This window comes from Hakea prostrata, chromosome 7, assembly GCF_041222555.1.
Source record: "Hakea prostrata isolate BN-2017 chromosome 7, UWA_Hpros_2, whole genome shotgun sequence".
Taxonomy (NCBI): Eukaryota; Viridiplantae; Streptophyta; class Magnoliopsida; order Proteales; family Proteaceae; genus Hakea; species Hakea prostrata.
In genome coordinates, this window is record NC_142606.1 from 68,591,771 (window position 1) to 68,611,783 (window position 20,013).

At 38.2% G+C, this 20,013-nt stretch overlaps 1 protein-coding gene across 4 annotated transcripts in view; it reads right to left on the reverse strand.

Moving 5' to 3' along the window:
• LOC149011845 (uncharacterized) overlaps positions 1 to 19,502 on the reverse strand; it is a 30,748-nt gene extending 11,246 nt beyond the window's left edge. For 2 of the 4 annotated variants that reach the window (XR_016174280.1, XM_089160391.1), the window contains exons 1-11: positions 18,850 to 19,502; positions 18,663 to 18,756; positions 14,247 to 14,325; positions 12,206 to 12,342; positions 3,597 to 3,667; positions 3,198 to 3,249; positions 2,974 to 3,104; positions 2,247 to 2,417; positions 1,821 to 2,162; positions 1,533 to 1,577; positions 1,395 to 1,435 (exon numbers count right to left, since the gene is read on the reverse strand). Coding sequence is in view for 3 of the 4 variants with exons in the window: in XM_089160391.1 (XP_089016517.1) it covers positions 1,395 to 1,435; positions 1,533 to 1,577; positions 1,821 to 2,162; positions 2,247 to 2,417; positions 2,974 to 3,104; positions 3,198 to 3,249; positions 3,597 to 3,667; positions 12,206 to 12,342; positions 14,247 to 14,325; positions 18,663 to 18,756; positions 18,850 to 19,018 (1,332 nt within the window). In the remaining variant the exon portion in view is untranslated. The remainder of the gene's footprint in view (positions 1 to 1,394; positions 1,436 to 1,532; positions 1,578 to 1,820; positions 2,163 to 2,246; positions 2,418 to 2,973; positions 3,105 to 3,197; positions 3,250 to 3,596; positions 3,668 to 12,205; positions 12,343 to 14,246; positions 14,326 to 18,662; positions 18,757 to 18,849) is intronic. The other 2 variants (XM_089160393.1, XM_089160392.1) reach the window with 2 other exon arrangements.
• Between the last annotated feature and the right edge of the window lie 511 nt (positions 19,503 to 20,013).

Below are 20,013 nucleotides of genomic sequence, written 5' to 3' on the forward strand. Positions count from 1 at the left end.
CCCTATCCTCCATGATCGGCCAACCTAGCATCCCTCCTCCGCTAGCACCTTCTCTACCTGGAATTTTATTCGCTCCCCAGCTTCCTCGTCCTGTGGTGCCTGGTTTGGTTTAAAGGTCACATCCTCCGCCACTCCTTCACTGTTTGGACTTTGGAGAATCTTTACCTTGTCTCCCCCACCCTTGCGCGCAGACACCTATTTGTCAACCTTAATTGTATCTTTTTTTGGAATGACCCTATCCCTTCTCTTGCTCTCTTTGGGGGAAAGCCATTGCCATTATCTGGCCCCTCTCTAGACGCTCATTTGGGTTCTCGTGAGATTTGTTATGGGTTTTAAGATCCTTCTATGTATTGTCCATTTATGATACGGTTCACAAGCTGGGTTTTGGCACTTTGATCTCTAATTTATGGTGGGAATGGAATCTTAGGAAATGGAACTCTGACTCTAAATCACTTGAATGATTTGGACGGTCATTTACTTTGATGTATCCTCCAGGACTCTGACTCCCCCCCCACCCACCCTTTTCATTTGGATACCCAAAGGAAAAGGTTAATTGTTGTTGCCTAGGATCTTGGTTTTTCTTTTCTACTACCTAGCCTGTTCAGTTGCAACTCCCCCCCCCCTTCCTTCCTCCCCTATACATTATTTATTCCCCTCCCTGGTCTTGGTAACGAATCTCTTCATTCACCCACAACCCCCCCCCCCAAAAAAAAAAAAAAGAATAAAACCCTTCGGCTATGGAGAAGTAGCCGTATTGAGGAAAACATCAAATGCTACAATAAAACATTTGCACTGCTAATAGTATGGAGTAGCAGCAGTATTGAGAAAATGAAGGTAAAGCAATATCTTTAACAGTCAAAATGCTGGGAGTTTACGATGAGAGGAGATTGACTCTACTTAACCGAAATAAAACTCTCCCTGACTACAGCATATACAATCAATAAAGTTCAATAGAAAGACCTAGTACCTTATTTTTATACTACATACAATATGATACACACAATGGTAATGTATAGTAGTATTAGTAGTAATCGAAGCAGTACTGCTTTGAATGGTAAATAAATTGCTTCCAATGTATAGTTTAAGGAATCACTAGAACTTGAACTATTCCCCCCCCCCCCCCCAAAAAAAAAATATGGGAAGGGGAAGTGTAAACATGAAACTAAATCTCAATTGAAAGACTCGAAACTGATTGAGACCTCCAACTTAATCTCAGTTTCAGACCTGGAAGAAACAAAACTGTGTTAAAATCTCCAAATGAAATCTGGAAGATCTCAGTTTCGACCATACAAAAACCAGGCTTAAAATCAAGACTTTGACCCCGCAAACGCACCAAAAATTAATATTGAGATTGTCAAGACAGAAATAATCAAGACTTCAATATAAAAGATTACCTTTATCTGTCTGCTTGTAGCTGTAAAACTTCCAATCCCATCTGTAAAGCCAAATGGAATTCCAATAAAGATATACTTGATATCTGATGAAATATCCACAAGATACCTCAGGAATCATCATAGACATTAGAGCTTTACCTGTGGTATTAACCCAAAAACCTTTCTCTTTCATATTTGTGGCTGCTACATCATCAGAAAAAAAATGAAAATATTAGAGCACCAAAAGCAGAATAGAAACTGATATGACAAAAATTCCATATAAAGCAATGCAAATAGTAACCAATCCTTCCATGAACAGTAACAAAGCTTATCAAGAGAAAGCAACAGTGCAGCACCCATCAAATGCAATGAAACTTTTCCAGACACAGGCAACATAGTTAGATATTGCAGATGACTGACAAACCCAAGTAATAACAGAAAGCTTACCTCCCTTCTCTCTAAAAGTTTGCTGCAATTTGATGGGCTGGTTTTCTCCTTGAAACTCTGCGACAGACTGCTTGCCTTCTGGTCCACCCTTTTCTCCATTCACCTGTTTTATCTTTTGCAGTGGAACTGACTGCATGGATTTACTAGCACCTCCATTGATACGTCGAGAACTGGTGCCAGCAGCAGACGCATTGCCTCTAAAGACTGACTCAGATGCAGATTCTGCCATTAGTATATTAGATCCTTTCCCTGTTGCAGTTGGAGAATGGGGCAAAACTGGTTGTCCTTGGCATATTGATATAGCACAAGAAAGTTCGTTTGCATGGATTCCAGATTCTCCATCTGAGTAGATAAAACTATTAATTGCTATGATTTATTGCAAGAAAAAGCATATCTGGTATGCCGTTGAACAATTTACAATCTTACCGGGGGCATATTGAGGAATAATATTGTCTGAACCACTGAGAAGCATTTGCGACTCAAGAAAGTGATCAATTGCCTTTCTGAGAGAAACATTTGGCAACAAATCTTCTATATTACATTTGGAGGAAGAACACTTCGGGCACCTTCCCTTCTCAATCAACACCAGACGAATACCTGCAGTCAGAATCCATATTGTCATTGTGCAGGTGATGGAAACACAGGGAGTGAGCCAGTTAATCATATTTCACTAGAGGTAAATTACAAGATTTCTCAAAATCCACTTGACTGTGTTTTTGTGCTGTAAATGTGATTAAAAACATGCTATTAATAGCATTGTCAAGGCAACAACCATATATCACCTGGGCACTAGGAAAGCAGCAGCCAGGAGGTCCAGGAAGGCCAATCATAGAACTAGGGAAGTTCTGAAAAGGTAACTAGGTAATTCTCTGGCCATTCATTGGTTTTATTTATTATCATACATGTGCTAATATGTATCAAACATTTATATATGTTATTTCGGGTTGTTAGAGTAAGGCCTTCAAGCAGTTGTCAAAAGTTACTTCTGTTCAGGTGGAGTATTTCCTAGGCTCGACTCAGCCTACAGAACTGCAATCAGTTGGTCAGGAAATCTGATGATTCTCCAATAGTTTGACTTGAAAACATTTTGCTTCAAAACTAGAAGATGAAAAACAGATTCAGGAGAAAGATTTATTCCGATGAAGCACATTACATTTTTCACAAAAACTATGCTGGCAGCATCGAATCATCACAGCCTCCTTGAATATGGTATTGCAAAGGGAACATTTTAGCTCCGACGGCAAATCAACATTCAGTAATGCAGGAGGATTGGCCTTCACCATTCTATAAGAATCCACAAGAACAATAAGTAATAAATGTGTGAAATCAGATGACCATTAGACGAATGAGGCAAAATGATGAAGCAAGAAATCTTACACTTCCAGCTTCTTGGGTTCTTCCATTTTATGCTTCAAGTTCATCTGTAACCCTTCAATACAAAAAAAAGACACTTGGTATTCATGCACATACACAAAAATAAGGGAAAACGTAAAAGACTAGCACATTCAGACTGATCATGGACTGGGAAATCAGCATCGGAGCCAGTCAATAATGAACAGCCGGATCAGCAGGTTTCAACCCAGATCAAATAATTTTACTCATATCCATACTCTCCATATGAAATTGGATTTCTACCATTTACCCTTTTTGATACCGATTGGTGAAGCATCAATTTCAACATTGACTGATAAGGAGGGGAGGGTTGTGGGTATTGCAGGGTTTAGAGGTGACTGAATCATCCAATAAAGATTGAACAAAGAAAAGAACACCACATACCTTCAGGAATGGCCTGAATGACATCACCAGGTACAATGTTTTGACATCTTCCTGTGGATGGCTCAGAGCTTCTGATTCAACAGCAATTGCATTAAATCTTGTGAACAACAGCATTTTGACCAATCATAAAGAAGGTGCACCAAAGTTATTTGCTAAAATATTTATTTGACGTTTCAGACAATATTTTTGATACCATGCATCTTAAAAAAGATACTTTGCTATGCCTTCGATCCTTTATTCAACCTTCAAAGTTAAGAGAAAGGAACAAGGCATTACATTAGTACAACTTCTCCAGATGGGCTCTGAGCAAAGGTCATCAAACACCGATAAATACTAGGACAAGAGTTTCTAGGGGCATTTTGGTAATATTATTTCTTTTTGTTGTCTTTTGGTAATGGTGTGCAGGGTAAATGGATATTTTAATCCCTGCAAACAATCGCATTCCCACGATTTGAGCTGTCGCTGTACTTCTCTCTTTTCCTTTGCCTTGGTCTGACTACGGTAACCCAACATTCTAACACTATTATTAGAGCTTCTGCAATCAGATCTAGATTTTTGTCATGTCCTCTCTGGTGATCCTTTCTTCTCTATAAAAACCTGTGGTGCACACAGCCAAGACAGAGGAAGCAGGAGACAGGGGAAGGAAATCTCATAATCAAATGACTCTAAGCTTATCTCTTCATTCATTCTGAAAACTGCATCCTACTACAAGCTATTTAAAAAAAGAAACTTAAAACCTAGTCGAAATATTAAACTCATAACAAAGTTCGAACCAAAATCTAGCTCAATCCTATGTAGGAAAATTAAAACAACTAAGAAAACAAAAATTAAAACGCACCTACTTTATTTAATTAAGCCCAATGCTTGTTGGACCAAACCCCATTACACCGGCACTTTTTGGGGTCGGAACAAAACCAATTTGAACCAGTATGTTAATGCTTGCATCACTCCTCTCATCAGTAGAGTTATTGGTTATTACGTATAGAATATTCCAGAATCTGTAACCAGTACCAGGTAAAGAGAAGAAGAAAACAATAGGAGAAAAGGCCCCAGCAATAGGATGTGTATACCATTGTACCAATCACCCATATACTTATAATAAGTCAAAAGAAATGTAACCCTTACCAAACCGAGCCTAAAGCAAAACAGGAAACATATTTAGACCAGGACACCAATAATTAAAGAAACAAACCAACAACAAAACCATGATAGGGGGATTTCTGTCTGTAGTGTTAGATCATATCTCTAACAATCCCAGTCAAGCTGACGTATACACATATCAAAAGAAAGCGCTAACTTGGATTAACAAGAACAAATAAAAGCAGCACCAATCTTGAACACTTGGTAGTTATAATCACTATTGAGCTCAAAGCAGCAGGGGTGGACCCAGGATTCAATATTTGGGGGGGGGGGGGGCGAAGAATGGAAGTCTAGAATTGGGAAGCATCAATGCTTTTTCGCCACACATATTGTGTGGGCCCTTATAAGACCCATAGGGGGTCCCACCTATGAATTATTTTGTTGTATTAAGGAACATGTCCACATACATTTTGTGGGGCCTACACATATTTAACAAAATTAGGTAAATTATTGATAATGATATATTTTTTCAACAAGATATAGGTAAATTAAAGCATCAGTTAAAAAAATATATATACATGACTTCAACCCTAAAAAGTTAGTTGCAAACCAAATTTTTTTTTTAGGTATGAGATGCAAATCAATGGTAGTTAGTTACCTTATTAACTATAGATATTTTATTTACAATATAAAATCAAATAACAAAAATTGCAGAAGAAACAAAGAATATAAAATCAAATAAAGAATAACAAAAAAAAGAAAAAGAAAAAAAAAGATAAAAAATAAATAATTTGAGAACGAGAAAGAGTACCTATTGTGGGGAAGATTTTTTCCCAAATTTTCCTTAACCCACGCTTATAGAAAGGGAGAAGAATAAATAGGAAGAAAGAAACCGAAGAGAATAAATATGAAATAAAGAGGAGAGATAGGAGGGAGGAGAGATATGAGAGAATAAATAGGGATTGAGGAGTTAGTTCTAATTAGGAATGACATTTTGAATATCTAATAAGTTTTTTTTTCAAAAATTTTTAAAATTTCTTTTAACCCACATTTATAGAAAGAGAAGAGAATAAATAAAAAGAAAAGATGTGAGAGAGGAAAGGGGAGAATAAATAGAGAATGAGGAATTAATTTTTAACTAGGGATGACATTTATACCCATTATTTTCCCTTTAAAAATCATTCTCAATATTGAGGGGGGGCCAAATAGTGACATTTCACATGTGAGAAGAGAAAAAAATTGGAAAAATGAAGAAAATTAATATAAAAAGTGAAAAACTAAAGGAATAATAAAAAAAATTTAAAAATCCGAGGGGGGGTCATGGCCCCCCTGGCCCCTTAGTGGGTCCGCCCCTGCAAAGCAGCATTCTACTCAATTATCTTTACCCCATCAATAATAGCAGCCCAAAATAAATCCAATCAACAATACATCAATCCCAATGCTCTTCTCAAAGAATATGGCAAAATGTAGCACCCAACAGCTACATAAAAGTCCAAAAGAATTCAGCTCGAATGATTGCACAAAAAAATCAATTATAGCGCAGGTCCAACACCTACACACTATCCCATAAAAGTGCAACTTCCATGGCTATAAAATTACCCATCTCCAATGGTAAGATCCATACTTCTCAGTGGAGAGGTCATGGGTTCGACTACGACAAAGCTCCCTCTGAGGATGTAATCGAGGTGTGCGCAAGGTGACCCGGATGAACCTCAGACACCAAAAAAAAAAAAAGGCCATCTCCAGGAAGGCACTCCAACAAGTCACTTCTATTTCCAGAAAGTTACAGCAGCATCTTCTCTCCATCCCACATGCAGTGTTACACATGAAAAAAATAGCGACCAATAATCATACCACACAATGAACATCTCAACAAATCCCATAATCAAAAGCACTAGCAAATCATATCCCAAAAAGTATATCTTCAATCATCCCACATGGTAACAAATAGAATCCCAATAAAAATTTACAGAACCTTCATGCAGAAACTAATTGACGTGGATCCCACATTAGGGTACCCCAAGTTGGATTGCTTAAAGGTACATCCAAGAATTAGATAATCAAATCACAAGCACAACTGGCAAAAGAGTAAATACGACCAGTGGCAGAATTCTAAACAGGCAAAAGTTTATCATTGAGTAGTAGTGTCATAAATTAGTGAGATTCAAGTGAATGGGATGCAACGTACTAAAGGGAGGGGTGAACTAGGAGAGGAGGATAAGAATAACAAGGGTTAACAGTAGGAGATGAACACAAATCTGGAAACAAATTTATAAAGGGATCAAGAAACACAACTGTTAGGTTGTCATCGATCTTCAAATACCAGAAACAGGTGGAAAAAAGGGAGGCTTGATTCCAAGAGATGAAGCTTTCCAACTAGGTCCAGAATGACCTGGAATTTCAGGTCACACCCACACACACAGAAACTGCAATCCTGGAGGATGCAGGAGAACCTGACACAGAAACTTGGTGGTAAGTGTTGCAGGCTTCTGTACTCGCAACTAAAGGGGAATCAGGGATCAGTCTTCAGAGGTCTGAACCACCTATGAATATGATTCCACTTGAAACCAATAACCAACATCAAAGACAAGATCCCTCCAGAAACTAAGTCAAACAACACAAAAAACCAGAAAATCAGAGATCTTCTTCACAACAGGCAAAGTAAAATCAAGCAACAAACCCCCCCCCAAAAAAAAAAAAAAAATAAATAAAAAAACATAAATAATGAACGCCATCCCTCAATTACCGTCAGAAAACGGATTGCATCTTTAAGGTTGTCATGGGTTGATAATTTTGAGATCCGCATATCAGTAAGAAAAGAACAGGAATCAACTAGATGTTCAATTGTAGTATCAAAATGTTAATATCTCAGTCTCTAATATTCAAATCCCCAGTTCTTCGTTATCTATGAATCGTGGCTTCTTTTTCCAAACAAAAAACCAAAGATGAGTCTCAAAACAGAAACCATGAAGAGAAGTACTGGCAGCTGGCTATGGTCGTTCTGATACCATGTAAGCAGTTGAATCTCTAACCAGGACCAGGTAAAGAGAAGAAAGAAGCGAAAACAATGGGAGAGAAGGGCTCTGTGATAGAATCTCTGCTCATCATACCCCCAATATTATATTTGTAATAAGTCAAAGGGCATTTAACTCTTAACCAAGTCTAAAGCCGGAGAGGAAACATACTTAGATTAGCACACTAATAACTAAAGACATTACACAATAAGGAAACCATGATATGGGGACTCCCTGATGTTACCACAATGTTGCCCCTAGCCAAAACCCTAAGTGGGGCCCACATGATGCCACTAGGTAGCATCCCTAGGCTGGCCAAACCCTCTAGGAGAGGTATTTCGGGCATTTTCAACCCTAATTACTTGCTGGAATTTAATTCCAGTTCAATTCGAGAGTCCAATTTGGTTAGGAAGTCTTGCTTTGAGATGGTCGTTGAGTTAGAAGTTGAGTCCTTAGTTCATTAAAACTCCAGCACATGTGACAATTAAAATTTTCATTAAATAAGAATTTAGCATGTGCTTGTTAGAGTTTAAGTTATTTAAGCTTTTACTTCAGCATGTGTCAATTAGGAACCTTTGGATGTTTAGATTTATTTCAATGGATGAGATCATGTGGTGGGATCCTAATCTATAAAGGAATCCTACCTAATGTTAAGTTCTTTTAGTGGGTTATAAATCAAGGACTACTCTTTCTTTGTAAGTCTGGATTAAAATTTGGTTATTGCTTGTGGGAAACAAGTCATGGTTCTCTTTGGGAGGTCCACAGCGGATTTTCAGTTCTTTAGATTCAACTACAGCAGTACATCTTCAAGTTCCACCAACAATTCATCCTCAACAGCAGCTTCATCAAGTAAGTTTACACCCCCAGCCCCCTCCCCCTTCTTCCCTACCCATGCACGGCTCCCCCACCCTTTCCCCTTCACCCCCAGTCCCTCCCCCTGTCCTTATGCAAACCTAATTCCTCTCCCCCCCCCTTACTGTTGTAACTTGATAGCAACCTGCCCCCCCCTCCTTCTCCAACCCATTCAGCCCTCCCTCTCTATCTCTTCTTCGCTACGGCAGCAGTAGCATCCCTCCCCTATAAGGTCTCTAATCCCCACCCCTTTGCCTCTTAACTGGATCGCAAATCACCTCATCCCATCCCTACCCCAAATTCCATCTAAAGCCTAAAAACCTGACACTTTTAAAAATTCTGCACCTCATTTTCTTCATTACAATTTGCAATTCAGCTTCAACCTCTAGACCTAAACCCTAGTTCACCCTAAATCTGATGGGCCTAAATCTGAAATTATAAGACAACAGCAGCAGCCCCATTCCTCACCTAGTCGAAACCCCAATAGTTTCCAAGCTTACTGTTGACCCTAATCTGAAACTATTTTACAGCAAGTTCTAAGTCTGAAACCGACAGCCCCTTCACCCAAGCCTGACAGAATCCCTCTTGGCCTTGACCTAGCCCTTGTGAAACCAGTCCAAAACACCCTTAGACTTGTTTGCTGGAAGATTCTGGGCAGCCCTTAATTTTAGGGAAAATCCACAAAAGCCCTAACCCTAAAATTGGGTTTACACCGCTCCCTAGTCCCCCTATCATGTTATGTCACCCACATGATATCTATGTTTGTTAGCAAACTTGAGGAGCAAGAATCAATTTTCTCCCCATTTCCTGCACACGTCGATTATTCAGGTTAGTCTTGATGGCTGGTTCCTTGGCTTTTCTGAGTAGTTTTATACAACAACAATAAGCCTTGTCCCAACTAAATGGGGTCGGCTACATGGATTCTTGCCCTCCAATCAGTTCTGTTCGAGGCCATGCTAGATACAAGGCCTAAACTATACATATCCTTTCTCACCACTTCTCCTAAGGTTATCTTAGGTCTACCCCGATCTATTCTAGTTCCTTCAATATGGATTATATCACTTCTCCGAACAGGAGCATTTATAGGTCTCCGTTGAACGTGGTCGTGCCACCTCAAACGACTTTCTATAAGCTTATCACTTATAGGAGCAACTCCCGGACCAACTCTAATATGATCGTTTCTTATCTTATCCATCCTAGTTTTGCCACTCATCCATCTTAGCATCCTCATTTCTGCTACACTGAGTTTATCTATATGATTCTTTTTTAACACCCCAAAGACTCTGCACCGTACATCATAGCTGGTCTAACAACGGTCCTATAAAATTTTCCTTTAAGCTTTAATGGAATACGCCGATCACATAAGACCCCGGACGCACCTCTCCACTTCATCCACCCTATTTTAATTCTTTGGGAAACATCATCCTCTAAATCACCTCTTTTACTTATGATTGAACCTAGGTACCTAAAACAATCACTCTGAGGAATCTCTTTATCGTCAAGTATCACCACCTCATCACCGCCCGATCATGACTAAAGTTACAAACTAGATATTTTCTTCGATCTACTAAGTTTAAAGCCTTTTGATTCCAAAGCTACTCTCCATGATTCTAATTTGGTATTAATCCCCACTTGAGTCTCAATAATCAACACAATATCATCTGCAAAAAGCATATACCAGGGGACCTCATCTTGAATGTCTTTGGTTAATTCATCCATTACCAGTGCAAATAGATATGGGCTTAAAGTTGACCCTTGATGTAGCCCAACTGTTATCGGGAATTCATTACTTTGTCCCCCCACTGTTCTAACACTAGTCACCGAACCATCATACATATCCTTAATTATATCTACATATTTACTTACAACACATCTTTTCTCTAGTACTTGCCAAATTAACGCTCTAGGGACTCTATCATAAGCTTTTTCTAGGTCAATAAATACCATATGAAGGTCTTTCCTACATTCTCTATACCTTTCTATAAGTCTCCTAATTAAGTAAATAGCCTCCGTTGTAGATCTTCCCGGCATAAACCCAAATTGGTTCTCCGCGAATCGTAGTTAAGTGTCTCAAACGGGTTTCAATTATTCTCTCCCATAATTTCATCATATGGCTCATCAATTTAATGCCTCTATAGTTATTACAACTTTGAATATCTCCTTTATTTTTGTAAATTGGAACCACAACACTTCTCCTCCAATCATCTGGCATTTTCCCTGTGCTCATAATCTTATTAAACAACTTAGTCAACCAAACTAGTCCATGGATTCCTAAGCTCTTCCATACTTCAATTGGGATTTCATCAGGTCCCACCACCACGTCTCTCTATAAGAATGGATTTTTCCTTTTGATTCACCTAGAACATCTTTAGCCACCTTCTTAATACACATAGCCATCTCATTCCACATTGCATTGGTATCCCCTTTAAAATCCCATTTTCCTTGTTTGACTACTTCATTAACGAAGGATTTAGAGTATCTCCTTTCAAATTTCACCATCTTATTCTGGGATAGTTTACCTTGGAACTTTTATGTGTTCTTGGGACTAAGCACATATCCAAGACTACAAGTTTATGATGCTAATATTTACCACATCTACCTTCTCTATGATCCTACAAATCAATTTTTGTCTATGCAACAAGTCCGTACAAGATTGTTGGTTTTATGTATGGATTCCTGGAGGTCCTCATTTCTGCAAAGAGTGCCATATTGCTGGTTCTTATTTCCAGCCCACAACGGTATAAAGTGGCCTTTGTTTCTTGTCTATTTATCTTCTTTTCCTAAAGTCCATTTTTAGGTCCCCACCAAATGACCTTCCAGAACCCTGTTATGAAAGACCAAATTACTACCTCTGCTACAAGCAATTTGAATGTCCAAATATCACATCAATAAAGCTCAAAGGGAAAACTACTATTCACTGTGACTCAGGCTGTGAGAGTCTACATCATGGCCAAAGACAAGATCAGGTACATTCCATCTGGTCCTCCTGCTCCTGACCATGAAGGATGCAGGGAGCAGATGAAAGACAATGATATCATTCTGACATGGTTTTGAAACCTCCTTACTAGGCTAGAAGTCAAAGTTCTTCTTATATACCTCCACCAATTACAGGAAATGTTAAATGGTGCCTCCAGCCTCCCCCACTCTTGACACCAATCATATAGACTTCATATTGCTCTTAAAAGAAAAAACAATTGAGAGTATTGTGCTGGAAATGTGAAAATATTGTTAGAAAACGAGTTGATCAACCTACTAACTAGAGCATGAAATCTCTCATGAGAGTTTAGAGTTCAACTGGATCTTATAGATGGGTTGCTTATTTCCCCCCTTGGGAGCTTGCTTAGGTATTTTCAAGACAAATTCCACATCATAAAAGAACAGTATCTGCTTGACAAAGAGACACAGAGAAAGCTATCATTCATTGAGGTACGCACATCTAGTAGATTTCAGAATTATCTTGGAAATGCAGAAATGGTTAGGCAACTTCTCAGGTTGACTGTACACAAATTAGTAGGACACCTATGAGTTAAAGTCGGATATCGTAGGCAGTTGACATCAGGCTAGAAAAAAAACTGGCGGAAGCACACAAGGAGTAATAATACAAGCACAGTCAGATGAACTGAAAGTGCAGCTTTAACCAGAGAGTCAAGAGAAATGCAATACCTTTGAAAAGCATTATCAGCCTTCTTGCTACCAAGGGAATTCACTTTATCTACATCAAGATCCGAGTCCAATATAGCTTCATCAGGAGCAGAATACAAATCAATTCCGAAGTCATCAAAATTATCGTCATCATTATTCTGCAAAATAGGTAATAAATATCAATATCTAAAATAGAATATGAACAAAATAACAATGCATTCAAGGGTGCATGTATAACTTCATAGCAAAAGAAGCATATGGTGCTTTGAGGAAAGTAAAGCAGGTAAACTCTACAGTAGCAATCCAGCAGCTTCAAGGCAGAAGTCACGTTATTTTTCTACCCTAGAGTTCCCTATAGGAAAGATTACCCAGGGGATAAAACCTCTGAATCCAGTTTTACGTTCTTTTTATAAATTAATGGACTTTTTTTTTTTGCTTCCTTCTTTTCCCCCTTATGGTGGGAAGATGGGAAGAGGAGGTTTTTGGGAGTTTCCATGCCTACTAGTGATGTTCTGTAATGCCATTCATAACCCCCAAAAAATCCCAAAATGGACAGTACAGAAATTCTGGAAACTAGAAACTTCGCCTATTAATCATCAAAGTTGAAAACTTCAATTATATATGGATGGAAATCGGCATCAATGTCATGATTTTGTGTTATGGATTCATGCAATAAGGATACTCTGGGTACTGGGATATTATGTTGCATTATGTTTTTACCTTTTTACCTTTTTTAGCTTCCTAAGCTACCTTATGTACGCACAGCAGCAGCTATTCAATTCCTCGTATTTGGCTAAGTGGGCCAATATATCTCCTCTTTTTCTACCTCCTACTCTCATCTCTCTCTTGTTCTATCAACCAATGAATTCCAACTCACTTATCATTAGAACCTAGGTTACAAAGAGGTTCCACGGATGAGGCTGCAAAGTGAAGAGGTTGAAGAAATCATGAGGTAAGCCATGGATGAAGACTATAGAATCACCAATCGATCTCACATGATGAAGAAACTGATTGGGGAAATACACACGATCGCATGCCTTCTTTACTGCTTGCAATAGCTTTCCTCCCTACTTTTTCTTCTCAGTTCTCTCTTCATTCTTGTCTTTAAGCTGGTCGCAGGATCCTGATTCATTACAACAAGCACTTGAGAATAGAAGGCTACATGGTTGTTGATCAGGCTTGTTCAATTTCTCATAAAAGGTCTACGGTTATTGTACATTTGTGGGTGGCAACCTGCTCACATGGAGGAGAAACAATAACTTGTAGCCAATCGAGTGCAGAGGCAGAATTTTGCTGCTATGGCTCATGGATTATGTCAACTTTTATGGATAAGAAAGCAGGTGCAAGAGTCGGAATTCGATGAAAAATCACCTATATGAGGCTTTATGGTGATAAGAGAGCTGCTCTGAGTATATGCCACAATCTTGTGCAACATTGCCAAACAAAGTGGATAGATGAAGACCGACATATCATTAAAAAAGAGATCGATGTTGGCCACATATGCAGCCCTTTTATGAGAGTATGTGACCAGTTCGCTGAGATATCTCCATGAAAGGGCTCGTCTTTTATCAGTCCAGCACCCTTCTGACTACGTAAGCTAGGAATTGAACACACTTATTCTCCACCTTACACGGAAGTGTTTTAAAAAAAAAATCATGTGATAAAGGTAGTTTGAAACCTGGGAATGGGATATTATCTTGTTTTAGCTTTATAGTTTATTATTTTTTTTTTACCTCCCTTAGCTCCCTTAAATTATTATGGGGGTCAGGTAAGTAATGTGAATCAATACATTGATAAGTGAAGTCTATTCCATCCCACAACATTCTATAACCAATCTCCTTACCACTTCTTCCTCTTCTTCTACCATTTTCTAGCTCTCCCTTCTCTTATTCTCTTTACAACTGTTGGATGCATCTTTCTCAGGTACCATCCAGTCCAATGTCAATTTATGAATCATAACCACAAAGCATCCACTCTTGTTAAAAATTACATATTATTGCACTAGTGCTTACATATATGAGAGAAAGATTCATGCTTCAACAAGCTAAGGTTTGAGACATACCATAGAAGGAAAAGATCCAGCATTACCAATAAAATTGGCAGATTTGGCCACCCAATTCTCAACTGAATTAATGTGCGGCCTGAAGCAGAATTTCAATTTGTAAGCCAAAATACAAACCAAAATGACAACATCTATTCAAAGTTCTGGAAATAATCAAGTATAATCAAATTTAGCAGTCTAGCTCCATCATACAGAAAATTTATTAAAAGACACATAATGTCAGTATGTCACAAACAATTCATCTCTGTAACAGAATCAATCATCAGACACTGTAGGCAACAAGATTCTTCTTGCAGTAATCAAGTTACAGTTTGTTTTCATATGAGATGTCAACTACTACTCTTGGAATTAATTTAAACAGATATAATACCTATTAAATATTGAAATAGATAAATGATGTTGAATAGCCAATGATACAGGACTTTACAGACAAATTGGAATCAGTGTGTGTTGGTGTAAAGTTCAACATTGTACAATGTTGATTGTACTGTAGTATCCTGTACAAGGATTCATCTTAGTGCAACAGTATCTTAAAAGGAGATCCATCAAACACAAAACAACGGGTGTTAAAGGCTGTAGTCACATCAGCAAAAGAGGCAAAAAATTTAATGGGAACAAGAGTATGGTTAGGTTACATGTATGTTTGGCATGTAATCGGCCAGATTTTTTGGCCTATGATATGGGTAATTAAAATGCTTATGGTAGTAGCTAGTTTCGTTTCTTTACTTAATTTATTTTTAGGACCTGTTTGGTAACCATTCTGTTCTGAAACACATGTTTCACGCCTAGAATGTTTTTTTCCAGTCTGTGTTGACAAAAATGTTTTAGGACCGTAAATTGGTGTTTGAAAACCTGTCGCAGGAACTCTTTTTCAAAAGCAGAGACAGGGAGAAGTGGAGAGGTATGTCGCCGGAATGCTCTCTTTTTTTCTGCGTTGTAGCTATGTTATATACTTATATGTCGCCGGTAACTTTGTTCACCATCTCAGGCGACAGTAGGTCGCCGGAATGCTTTTTTTTTCTGCGTTGTAGCTATGTTATATACTTATATGTCGTCGGTAACTTTGTTCACCATCTCTGTGAATCTGTGACTTACAAATTGCACCTCATTGCATACTCTGAACCTGCTATCTGGTGTATCTACGTTTTTTTGTTTTATTTGTAACAATTCTTCTTCATTGAATTTGTTCCATCTCTATTTCATCTACCTGATTGTATCATTGTAATGATTCTTTTCTTATCTGGTGTACGTGTGTCTCTGTTTTCTTTTGTTGTTTGGTTTTTTTCTGATAATTCAGCAACTTGGTACTTTAGGTCCAGCCGATGAATTCTTTCCTTGCATAAGCTTCAGGGAGGTTTTTGTAGGTTTCTCTTAGATTTAAATGGTCCCTTTAAATGTAATGATTCTTTTCTTATCATTGAACTTGCTCATGCATCTATGTTTTTACTATTTAGTTACATTTTATCATATCTTGATTCTTGTTAATGATAGTATGATACTTGGAATTTATTTAGGACCTACTATGTGTGGTTTGTAATATGATGGATGACTTGAGGTAGGCTAAATGGCTAATATTAGTTTTTTTATTATATAAAAGATATGTTTATAATGAATTAGTGTATGAGATGTACACTGAAAAGTAAAAATTTCACTTAAAACGCCTCGACCGCCTTAAAAGCGCCTCGGAGGGCGCCTCGTCGACTCATCGACTCAATTAGCTAAAACCGCCTCGCATCGCCTCGTCGCCGTGACAACTACGACCTCCGAGTGAGTACTCCTTGCTCTCTCTCTATATATATATGTGTGTGTGTGTGTGTGAATGTACTTGGCTGTTCTCAGCTACAGATTTGATGACATTGATGAAGCTTTGCCTCGCTTTATTCCTGTCTTTTGCTTGAGTGACAAGAAGAGTTTTTTTTTTTTTTTACGGTCGCATGGCTTCCAGTCCGTCACGATTGCACCACGTAAATTCAATTGAATCCGACTGTGTAGATTGAAAAGGCGAAGATTTAAGTGTAGATATAAAATTCTTATTTCACCAAACCCCTCTTAAGTTTCCTAAATTTACTAAAAAAAATCCCTGTACTTCATCACATTTTAGGCTGTTAGAGAGAAAAGTTCAAGGTTCGGTTGCTTATCTATGGGCATTCTTGTGGATGTGGACCCGCATCAACTCATGGTGAAACCTTTAATTGAAACAGAGGATAGAAAGCTTTTTCATATTAATGTTGGGAAATCATCCATTGAAATCTTGGATTGAGGAATGGTGGTTAATGGTTGGATAATTCATCGAATAAATGGAAGGGGAAGGATAGGCAGAATAACACAAAGAAGAAACATCACAAGGATTATGGAGGCATCCATGGAAGAGGGCAAGGAGACTTTTGAATGGATATAAACAAGTCGAAGGGCGAGAGAACTTTCTAATTTGGCTTCATAATAAGTTGGCTAGGAGAAAGAAAAAGCCTCAGAGAAATGAGAGATGCAAGGGGAAAGAGAGGAATGCATAAGAAGAGTTGGGCGAAAGAACATGTACACACAGAGACAACCACACAAGCTCTTCATGAACATAAAATTCAATTCATATTCTCTATATATCTTTAACAACGGGGTATAACATCATATATAAAGAACATTGAAGGACTCTTAAAATAAGACAGACTCTCTAACTAGGATAATAATTCGAATAAGGAAACTAACATCAATTAGGAATCAAGTATCCTATGCAACTAGCTTCTAAAATAAATAAAACAATAAAATAAACAAAGACTTTGTTCCCCGAATAAGATAATTCCTAAAATTCTATCGGAGCGTGACTTAAATTAGACCCCTTAATCTAGGCCAGAAAACTCAGTTGGATTTGGGTCGGTCTAAAGCAGTATATCTGAATCACCACATCTCAGCCAGTAGCCCACCTCTTAAAAATGTTACAATACTCTATTTTATTTTATTTTTCCTTCTAATAATAGGTGTCAGAGCACTGCATCATTTACTTTGCATCCAGGCCCCTTCCAACATCTTGGATCACTTAGATGCCATGACAAGTTCGAATTCACATATAACTGAATAATCTATCCAGTACTTCCTCTTTGAGAAAAGACTTTTCCAGCATCTATAAACTCTCAGTTGCAGTGGCAGTTTCATGGATACAATAAATTGAATAATGCTGCAATTTTCTGCTCCCCCCCCCTTTTGGTGGCAACAGGGGGAAATATGATAATGCACGTCAAACAACAGAACAGAAACATTAAGTTAATCCTGAATAATTGTGAAGTTCAAGTTGGAAAAATAGTAAAAGGGATTCACACCACAGAAAAGGTAGACACATTGTATTCATTCTTCTCCTAATTTTCCCTTGCATTTTGAGAATCTATATCTGAATCATACTGCTTACAGAAATAAATATCCATATCAAATAGATAATGACTCCTGATTCTTGACATTTAATTACCTCACATATTTCCATAAAGGAAACCTGAGTTGCATCCTAAGACATAAAAAGCATTAACAGTAAAATGAGAAAGTATTTTGATACAGAATATGACTCATGTGCTTTCAAATTAATACGGATACCAAATGACCAGGAATTCTAAAAAAAATCATTAAATAATCTATTCACCACTGGGGGGGGGGGGAAGAAGGCTGTAATCTACCACTTTTTCATTATATAAGAAGGATAAAAAGAAAGATATCTTCTGTAAGTCTATCATTTTCTTAGATATAGGTTACCAATAAGGCACAAACAAGTGGCTAGAAGTAGTGAGAAAGATATGAGAGGGAAGGTACTTGTGATTTCACAAACTAGCCATCAGATAGTCAAAAAGTTTATCAACTACAGGAGAAATGACTTTTTCCCCTGAACTATTGGTAGCAGTAAGAGTCTGTCATGCATGGCATCTACGATTCCTACTTTGCCTCGAAATACTACATTCCTATGGGCCTTATAGGATCTTACATCACTTAGCAAATTAAATTCTCAAATATAGAGTAATATAACAAACAATAACAACAAGAAACTTTGTCGCAACTAAATGGGGTCGGCTACATGGATTCTTGCCTTCCAATTAGCTCAATTTAAGGTCATGCTAGATACAAGGACTAAGCCATGCATATCCTTTATCACCACTTCTTTAAGGTTATCTTAGGTCTACCCCTACCTCTTCTAATTCGTTAAATCTAGATTATATCACTTGTGCATAGGCATTTACTGGACAAGAAATATGCACATTTAATCCTCAAATATAAAGTTATACAACAATTAACAACTACTGAGAAAGGTATCATCGCCTTCATATCATTATAAATAATCTAACGAAGGCTTTTAAGTTTAAGCAATCCAATACTCACACGAATGCAAATTTCTTAGTTTCCACATGTTTATTCTACGAAGCAATAATACTAAAGAGGAAATCTTACACAGCCGAATGCACTGATCTTCCAGCACCAGCAGGCACTCGCTTAATTACCACAATTGAACCTCTTGGCACGAGAAAATCCTCGTCATCGTACTCTAAATTGAAAAAACAAAGTCAACTAAGAAAATATTTCCATACAATTAAAAAGGCAAAAAACGTCGTAGAAAACATTGAATGTTAAAAGATACCTTCCCCAGTTTCGGCGTCTGATATGACGAGATCGAAATCTTCACAGATCTTCAAATTCTTCTGTTGAACAATCTTAGACCTTAAGTCTCGAACCGAAATTGAAGGACGACCGTCTAGGTCGATGGAACCGTAGTCGACGGAGCTCCTGAACTTGAAACGAACCGCCATGATCTGAAGAAATCTTCAGCGAGGGAATATCACTTCAAGAAAACAGACACAAGGCCAGGGAACCACAGAAACAAAGAAATTGGCGAAATTTTGATGAGAAAACCGCATGCAGCGAAGTACTGAACAATTTATAATTGATGAAATCGAATAAGGAAGCGCTACGGTAAGGAATCCTCAGTTGTTATGTTCGTTCCGCCTTATTCGTTTCGACTAGTTTTGAAAACTTTGGGCTCTCGAGATCTTGAGCATCAACCGGATTGCGTGCTTGCGGGAGGACACTGATGACCGACCCCAAATTGCCAATATGACCTGCGTGTCAGTCACGTGAGGGAATCACGTGAGGGGTAGTGCGGCCAATGTCGAAGACCAGGTCTAAAGCGTAAAGGAGAATAATTTGATTGCCAAGTGGGCTCTCATAACGTCGCATGCAAGAATAGGGATGGGCTAGTATAATCGGAATTTACGTACTTACCTCATATGTTGCTTTTAAGTATTGGTAAGTAAGAGAGAGTTGGGAACCCCGAGAGACAGGGCATTTCAAACTCAATGTGGATGGATCCTTCTTCTCTGAAAGACATAGATCAGGTATCGGTGGCATAGCTCGGGATTGTAACCATCAGATGGTTTTTGCTTTTAGCCAAGGTACAGGTTGCCAGGACTCTATTATCTCGGAAGCTCTTGCCATCCGCAGAGGATTGGCTCTTGCACGGGATTTCAATCTGTCACACGTGTGTGTGGAAAGCGACAACCAAGCACTCGTGCTATCTCTACAAAATCCGATGTCCCGCAATAGCTGGAAAATCTCTCTCATAATAGCTGACATCATACAACTAGCCTCTTATTTTACGCAGTGCACTTTCATACATATTCCCAGAGAGGCTAACTTTGTGGCAGACACACTGGCAAAAAATACTGCGATATCCCAGGACAGTTGTGTATATCTACATTCCCCACCCCCTTTTTATCTTGAGTCCTTCTTTTTGACTCCCTTATGT